A 9,390-nucleotide genomic window follows, 5' to 3' on the forward strand; every position below is an offset into this window, starting at 1 on the left:
CAATGGAATGCTAACTTTATAGAATTTACAGAATTTTGGGTGTCTGACTGGTTAAGCAGTCCTCGCTTAGCCATCCTGCCCCCCCTAGGCGCGCTAAGCGGCTAGAGCGTCTTTCAGCTCCTTCAGGGTGCGCATCGCTTCATGCACCAGCCGTTTGGTGAATCTTCCTTTCGGCGTTATGTTTCGAATTCTTGGTGTAGTGCGTTTGATTGGGTGCTTGTTCTGCGGCACGGCTTTGTGCTGGCGACGCCCAGTAAATGCGGAGCCAATGTTCCGAGCAAGTCTTGGGGGATAGCGTGCAGGCGGCTTTAACCGGCGACCAGAGGTGCTGGAGTCATTTCTATGTAAGAGCGTGTGATGATATTGGCCACATGTTCTACAATTTCCGTTTGATGTGCACGCGCTTGTAGCGTGGGAGAGTGCGAGACAGTTTGTGCAGAACTTATGAGCTCGCGCGATGAGGAACCTCTGTTGTGGGTGCATGGCCCGAAAACCTGGGCATACTCTGAGCGCATGATAGCGCGCACAAAGACGACATCTCTGAAAGTCTGTTGCTGATGGTTCGCCAGTTATAGGTTGAGTAGGTGCCGGGATTGGAACCCCATCCATCGGCAGTACTACCCTCGGCGACAAGGCACGGCGTGGCACCGGTTGAGGCGTATCAACCTTCCCCTGCGACGAAGTGGAGGGGCGTGGCGCTGGCTTAGGTGTGTCGGTCTTCCCCTGCGACGAAGCAAAAGTGCGTGGTGCCGGCTGAGGCTTGTCCATCTCCATCTGCAAATAGGGATTTGCGAATAGCTTAATAGTGGGATGTTAGACACTGGTTAATAAGGCAGAGGGATAAGCTTATAGGTGGATTGCCTGTCAAGTCATTGTGGGAAACAAATGTATGGAAGCAGTGCGGGTAGGGCGGCCATTCAAGACGAGAGATATCAACATGAACGGTGAAAATTGGTTTAGTTATCTGCTGTGGGTGTTGGAGGACCATTAGCGTATGGCAACGGGCATAGCTTTACAATAGACCGAGTGAGAATGCCGGTTTTGGTGCGTACGTCAACTACACGGATATGCCCATCTGGACCGGGATGGGTCCTTTCTATGCGTCCAAGACGCCACTCAGTGGGCGGCAACGTATCATCTATAATGAGGACGCATTCTCCAGTTTTCGGTGAAACTTTAGTGTCTTTCCATCTATAACGTTTCTGAAGGTCTTTGAGATAATCTTCCTTCCAACGGCGGCTGAATTGATGGTGCACAACTTTAACCCTCTCCCACCTATTGAGAAGAGACAAATTGCTATGGTCTACTTCCGGGAGAGACAAGAGGGCAGTTCCCCTTAGGAAATGGCCAGGGGTGAGGGCCGTGAATTCCGTGGGATCTTGGGAGAGAGCGGAGATGGGCCGAGAATTTAATACCGCTTCGATCCTAACTAAAAGAGTGGCGAATTCTTCAAACGTGAATTTGTGTGCTCCTGCTGTTCGTTTGAGATGTATCTTGAAGCTTTTGACGGCGGATTCCCATAATCCGCCCATGTGAGGGCTGCCAGGGGGGATAAATCTCCAATCAATGCCTTGGGGAGAATATTGCTTGACGATGTCTTGAGATACTTCTTGCAGGAAACTACAGAATTCCTTCTCTGTTGCTCTTTTGGCTCCAATGAAAGTTGTGCCATTGTCACTCATCATTCTTGCTGGATAGCCTCGACGCCCAACAAACCGGGCAAACGCGGCGAGAAATGCGTTTGTGGTCAAATCGGAGCACAGCTCAAGGTGAACCGCCTTTGTTGTGAAACACACAAATACGGCCACGTAGCCTTTCACAATGGTGGAGGACCTTAGCATGGAGGCTTTTACTTGAAAAGGCCCAACAAAATCTACACCGGTGGCGGTGAAAGGCGGAGCGTAAGTGCAACGCTCTGGTGGCAACGCCGCCATGATTTGAGAGCGCGTTTGATGCTTGTGAGCGGTGCAAGCTTTACAATGAAAAATGCACTTTTTTATAAGAGGCTTGAGTCGGGGGATGTAGAATTCCTGTCTTATCATTTGCTGCATGAGCCGAAGTTCGGCATGTAGGAGGAGCTCGTGGAGAAAACGAAGATAGAGAACAGCAAATCGAGATTTTTCGGGCATAATGAGGGGATGACGTTCATTATAGCTAAGAGTGGAGTGGGCCAACCGACCATTGACCCGGAGTAACCCACACTTGTCTAGAAGGGGGTTGAGAACTAGCAAGGGGCTTTTCTTAGCAATTGGCACTGACTGCGATAAGCATGCAATTTCGCGGGGGAAGTAACGGTTTTGCGGTAAGGCAATGAAACGACGTTTGGTAGAGCGGAAATCATTGTGCGATAGGGGTAATGGGAGAGGATCCTGGGCGGCTTGATTTCGGTTCTTTAAGCGATCTAAAAATTTGAAGACATATGCCATAACTTTAAGCATGCGGGAAAAAGACGAAAAGCGATCTAAAATGTCGGTATCATCTTCGGCAGTGTGAAAGGCGTCGACTCGACGGACTTCCGGTGGGTTAATAGAGCGGGTAGCGGATTTTGGCCAGGTGTCGGGTGGTTGGGTTAGCCAGTTGGGCCCATGCCACCACAGAGAAGAGGAGGCTAAATCGAGGGGTTTGCATCCTCTTGTTCCCATGTCCGCGGGATTTTCGCTGCTGCACACATGCCTCCAAGTGGAATTTCCTACCAGATCAATGATTTGCGCGGTGCGGTTCGAGACGTAGGTTTTCCAGGAGTGGGGCGGTTTTTCCAGCCAGGCCAGGACTATTTCTGAATCTGACCACATTGTCAGTTTTCGATCTGAGAAACCGAGGTGCGATTGGACAGCTGAGGCTAATTTAGCTAGAAGGAGAGCCCCACATAGTTCGAGTCGAGGTAGGCTAATGGTTCTGAGGGACGCAACTTTGCCTTTTGACACCAGTAGGTGGGAAGAGACTTGTTCACCTTGTGTGGCTCGGACATATATGGCTGCGCAATACGCTTTTTCCGAAGCGTCGCAGAACCCATGTAGCTCCATTTGTTGGCCTGGAACGTAATTGACCCATCGGGGTATTTGAATGGCCGAGATAGATTTCAAATTGTTGGCGAATTGCAACCATTTATGGAGGCGGAGGGGTTTGACTTGTTCATCCCAGTCAGTTCCATCGAGCCATAGCTCTTGTAAGAGAACTTTGGCTTGAATCATTATTGGCGAGAGCCATCCTGCGGGGTCGAACAGTTTAGCGACAGAAGAGAGAATCTGTCGCTTTGTGCTCGCCGACGAGGCTGATATGGATTCAATGGTGTAAGAGAAGGAGTCAGTAATGGCATTCCATTGAATCCCGAGGGTTTTGGTGATACTTGCTTTTTCGAATTCGAGAAAGTTGCTCTCAAGCAAGTCCTCCTTTTTTATGTCTTTGAGCAAATCAGGGTGGTTCGCCGTGATCTTTTTTAAGGGAAAGCCAGCGGATTTCAGAGCTTGAATGACTTGGGAGAGAGATTTAGTTGCTGAGATGAGGTCATGACCTCCAGAAAGTATGTCGTCCACATATGTTTCGGTTTTTAGTATTGGCACCGCCAAGGGATGTGTTATTTTTACATCATCAGAGAGTTGGTGAAGAGTGCGTATTGCGAGAAATGGTGCACAATTTACACCGAATGTCACGGTTTTTAACCTGTAGTCTCGAATGGGGCTGCTTGCAGATGATCTAAATATAATTCTCTGGTAATTCTGGTGGTCTTTATGTAAAAGTATCTGACGATACATTTTTTCTACATCGCCATTGAACACAAACTGATACGTGCGCCATTTGAGGATTAATAGCATCAGATCGGGTTGAAGTATTGGTCCGGTATAGAGAAAATCATTAAGAGAGAGTCCGGAACCTGATATTCGTGATGCATTAAATACGACACGTACCTTGGTGGTTCTCTTTTCGGGTTTGACCACCGCGTGGTGGGGGAGATAGAAGGAATAATATTTTCCTTCTGAGGATTTTTCATAGGAAGTTGTTTCTTCCATATGATTTAGGGTGAGATATTCCCCTAAGACATTATCATACAGGGGTTTTAGGTCGGCTTTTTTCTGAAGACTTCTCTCCATACTGAAAAATTGCTGGAGAGCTGTGGTGCGAGATTGACCTAGAGATATTTCCTTCGGGAAACCTGGCTTGAAAGGGAGCCGGACTACGTAGCGACCTTCAGGCGTGCGCGATGTAGTGGATTGGTATAACTCCTCGCATAGCTTATCTTCAGGACTCATGAGGTTGGGTGTCGGAACTTCTTCTACTTCCCAGAACTTTCGTAGTTGGGATTCCAGTAGTTTGTTCCACTTGAGTGGAGAAAGATACCACATGATTAGGGATTTGACCGCTCAAAATCCAGCCAAAAATGGTATTTTGTGCTAACAGATTTTTTGAGATATGTTCAATGCCTTCAAGCATGATTTGCGGGATGAGATCGCTGCCTATCACTAGGTCGATTTGAGACGGGGAATGACAATTGGGGTCTGCTAGCTTAATATGAGACCACTTCTCGCGTTGTTCGCGAGTTGGCTGGAATCTTGGGAGTATTTTAGTTAGTTGGGGTAGCACAATTGCTTGAGCGGTGACTTTCGTAGCAAAGTCGGAGGAGACTAAGACAAGAGAACAGATTTTGTTCGAAGTCTGAACTACTGTCCCACCCATGCCGGAGATTTCAAAGTTCGAGCTTTGACATGGTAATCTCAGTTTGTTTTGGGCCTTAGAAGAAATGAAGCTCCGTTCTGAGCCCTGATCGATGAGAGCTCGCAGTTTAAAGAGTTCTCCTCTCTGTTCTACTGAGACTATCGCTGTAGGGAGAAGGACTTTGCTCTCATTTTCAGAGTAGTACGATTGTACTCTGGTTCCATTAGAACTTGACGGTAAATCATCTTGTTCTTCCGTTTCTTGTGGGGCTTGCAGGTTGGGGTTTGGCATATCAGTCATGGCTACCTGCGATGTGGTCCTTTGTACTCGAGAGTCTTGCCTTTTTGGCGGAGGGGCTGTGCTATAGTGCAGCACTGAGTTGTGTCTTTCTCGACGATTGGAGCAGGTTTGAGTACTTGGACAATCTTTCAGGGAGTGTGACTGAGAGAGGCAGTTAAAGCACATGTTGTTTTCTCTTACGAATTTTCTGCGATCCTGAACCGACAATTTACGGAACCTGTGGCAGTTCCACAATGAGTGCGAGGAATCTTTGCACATGGAACATTTATACATCGTACGCTGTTCTGTCACATGCGATTGGACTTGCGTCGATGATTTATTATGCGACTGTTGAAAGTGAGAAGCTTTGAAGGGGGGTCTGTTGTGCGGTTGAGTGGTTCTAAATGAAATGGAATTTTGGGGATTGGGTCTTGGTTTGGCTGGGCGCCATTGATCAACCCTTTCGACCACCTCATATCGAGTGGTTAGGAACTGGTTCATTTGGGACCAGTTCGGAAGGTCTTTCCTGGAACTGAGAGATTTCTCCCACAGAGCTACTGTGTTCTCAGGAAGTTTTGAGGTGACGAGGTAAATTATTACGGGGTCCCAGCTCTCTGTGGAGACTTGTTGGGTGGCGAGAATTTGGAGACAGTTATTCACTGATGATTGGAGTTTTTGAATATCTTCACTGTTCTCCACTTGAATAGATTTTAAATTCATGAGAATACGTATTTGGTTGTCAACTAATACTCTTTTATTCTCATAGCGAGACCGTAAGGCTTCCCATGCCAGATCAAAATTATCATCGCTCAGTGGGAATTGTTTCACGATTTGGCCGGCTTTGCCTTGAGTCTTGTACCGGAGATGGTACAATTTCTGAGCTTTTGTGAGTTTTGGGTGATTAATATATACCGCCGTGAACATGTCACGAAAAGACGGCCATTGCTCATAACCCCCATAAAATGTTTCCGTATCGCACGGTGGGACCTTTAGGCCGAAGCTAGAGTTTTCCTGGGGTTGAGACATACTGGGAGTAGGCGTAGTATTGCTGACTTGATTAAGAAGCAGGAGTTGATCACCAATCTGGGCTTTCGTATTTTCATACGTTATGAGGCATGACCTGTATTTATTATAAGCGGAGGCTTTGAAGTCCTCGGGAAGGTCCTGCTCCTCAGTCTCTATTACTAAATCATATGCGCTCTGTACTCGATTCCAAAAATTATCAATGTTCTTGTCTTTAATTTTTAGTGCAGACTCAGTATTGTCTTGGATTTGAGTTGTACTGAATCGGGTACAGTAATCCATTAAATTGTCTGTCTCAGAGATAAATTTAGGGGCTACGACTGACTGTTTGGGTTTCTTATTGGACCTTCCGCCTGCACGCGTAGCGCGTTGAGATTCAGCGGAAGTTCCTTGTTGCTTCTCATCATCACTCATTTTTGGACTTTTCGATTTAGCGTCACTATGAGGTGCGGCAAGCATTAACGAGATGACTTTAAATTTTATTTACGAGACGGAGATCAAAGAGAGAAGAGACAAAAAAAAATCTACTGCCGGTCTAAACTCGAGTTCTTGTGACCGAACGTAAATGGAGGGTTTCGCTATATATATATATATGTATATATATTTGTGATTATTCTTGCTAAATTAACGCAATGAAAGGCAATTACGTAAGTGCGAATGCCACGATATATAAAAAAAAGGGTGTTTGCACTTTGATACGTGCTACTGATAAAATCGCTGGAGAAGTTTTATTTTATTGTATTTATTTTTATTTTTTGTTTGTGGGTCTATTGAGGGATATAAGGGGACCGTTTCACTGTACCCGCACTGCACCGTATAACTATGTGTATGTGTGCCGAATTAGCCTTTATCTTAATAGCACTTTATATTATATAATGTATTAAATGTATATATGTGTTGTTGGGAAAATGTAATTATGTGTTAGTAGAGATAGTTTACAATATGTTTGTGTATATATGTATGTTTACACGGAGATTTGCTTAAACATGGAGCATAGGGATAATATGCAAGTAATTTTTATTCTCAGCTTTTATTTTGTTGCATACGTTTCTAAATATTTCAGAGACGAACTTTCTTTTTTTGTAAAGTAGAAAGCCACTGTACGTTATTTCAGTGTGAGATTATAAATTGAGATCATAACACGAGTTTGTGCCACTGTATTTAATTATATGAATGTGTGCTTATACGTGAGCTATGTATTGTACATACAAATGTATGTGTGTATGTATGTTTGCATACACGAAGCACCTGTTTCACTTTAATATTTTGTTGTGCAAACTAAAAAGGAGATATATGTTATAAAAATGGATGTGAGTAAATTATGCACAAATGGGTTTTAAATCATACAGGGGCTCGCTTAATTGGGAGAGAATTTAGTTTTACAGCTTTTATTTTTACTGTCTTACAGTATGTATTTACCGCGTATGTATGTACATATGTACGTATGTACTATATGCAAATGTTCTTGTATGTACAGTGGTATATGCGAACCGTTTCGGGATTTATTTACTCGAAGAAATGAACTTGTTAAAAAACCAATACGGTCGCAGAATTACGGGAATCGAGGAAAAGAAATGTACATATGTATATGTGTAAAGAAATTTTCTATAACGGGATGCGAGCACCGTTTTTATTAAACTTATAAGATTTTTCTTTAGAGGATCAAAATGTATGCGCGATTTGGCTAGTTTTTAGGCTGTTTTTTTGGTGAAATGGGGTTAGTAAGCAATTCAGATTCTTACTTACGGTTTTTTAGGGATACTTTTTATTTGGGTTCTGAATTCCAACGGTGCTGGCTCTTTCAAGGCGACGAAGGACCAGTGTTTAGCTACCGATTGCGCGGGATACAAATTGGGGTTTTTTTTTATAAAAATTCACGAATTGCGGCTGGGCGGCACGAGTGTGGAAAAAATTCTGATTCTGACAACCAAATGTCATTCCTTCTTATTCCCTTTCGTGCGCTGTCAAAGGGGGCCTGCCTTATCGGCATCAGTGTTACCAACTACTTATATCGCTACTTAAAGTGGTTTAAACATTAGGGGAGTTTTAGACTTCAAAAATATTAAGTGCAATAATTCAATAATTCAAATAGCGATTTTAAGCTAAGTACGTTATACAAATAAATGGATATAATGATGTATGAATGCGTGTGTACAATAAGCATGTAATTTTAATACACATACAAATAACTAAGTACAACTAATGAGTAGATTTCAAATAGTAGTGCAAATATGTACATGATCAGGAATTCAAATACAGTTCAATGGAATGCTAACTTTATAGAATTTACAGAATTTTGGGTGTCTGATTGGTTAAGCAGTCCTCGCTTAGCCATAGTCTGTAATGAACTCTAGTTCTTAGACCTATGTATAACTAATTTAATGAATGCTAATTGTACCTATTACAATGATTACAATTTTGAGATCTCTATTGTATTGAAAGCTCTTAAGTTCTGATTTTTCAGTCTGTAGAAGCGAATGTTTGCTTTTTCCTAGTTTTCCATTTTAGATTAATTTGGTAACTTTCTTGTAAGTCTGTAAGAATAATTTTTTGTATTCATTGGCTAAATAAATAAATAAAAAAAGCCGCGTTTGTGGAAGATTAAGTTTACGATATTGCAGTTGTGAATTGAAAAAAAAAGTTTAACAAAATGGTAGAAAAATTATGAAATTTCGGCTCTTATCATTTCGACCTTTTCTCTACCTCATCTCTAAAGATATAAATATTGTATCAGCATGCTGGTAAGTTATATGCTTCGAGGCTGTTGGTAGAATCACTTGATGGAGCCAGCAATCTGGTGTCGTATATTTCCCCTTTTATACAAAAAGATTTTTGGTTGGATAAAATATTAGCTTTTTTTCCAAAGTTCATTGTTTTTCTATATCATTACTTATTGAAAATGATTGCGTGTATACTTATATATGTATATGTAAGTAAACAATTTTAGCTACCACTTTTAGCCACAATAACTATTTTTAACTCTTTTTTAGCCTTTTTTTTAAAGGAATTTGGCTACCACTAAAAATGATTCGCGGCAATACTGCAGACAATATAAATATTAACACGAATCTCCATTTCCCAAACATGAAAATTCACTTAATCCTGAGACACATTTTAATTAATGAAAATTAAAAAAGCACAACATGAAACTAAAGGGTAGTTTATATTTAAGGACCACCACTTGCCTTGTATTACTTTGAAGTTAATAAAAAAAAGTATTCGAAAAAATAATCAGTGATTAACTCTCTTAATGAAAATAAAGTCGGTAGCATTTTCTAATGTAATGCCCAAAATATCAAAAAGTGTAAAAAAGGGAGAAATCCTGATTTTTTTCGAGCATTTCCGGGCTTCATCACAATAAAATAAAGCAGTTTCCCAACTCTTCATTATCCATGTGTTTTCGTTCTAACGTAAGTTTTTTTACTAATTGGATTTTTG

The 9,390-nt window shown here is 42.3% G+C and overlaps 1 protein-coding gene across 1 annotated transcript; it reads right to left on the bottom strand.

Moving 5' to 3' along the window:
• Positions 1-93: 93 nt before the first annotated feature.
• LOC118750224 lies at positions 94-8,253 on the bottom strand. The gene is made up of 2 exons (XM_036484950.1): positions 7,699-8,253; positions 94-774 (listed from the first exon to the last, which is right to left on the bottom strand). Exon 2 carries the CDS (start codon positions 772-774, stop codon positions 94-96), a length of 681 nt encoding a protein of 226 aa, XP_036340843.1. The 5' UTR covers positions 7,699-8,253.
• Between the last annotated feature and the right edge of the window lie 1,137 nt (positions 8,254-9,390).

The sequence above is a fragment of the Rhagoletis pomonella genome, unplaced genomic scaffold (assembly GCF_013731165.1).
Source record: "Rhagoletis pomonella isolate Grant_MI unplaced genomic scaffold, Rhpom_1.0 Rhpom_scaffold_00174, whole genome shotgun sequence".
NCBI lineage: Eukaryota > Metazoa > Arthropoda > Insecta > Diptera > Tephritidae > Rhagoletis > Rhagoletis pomonella.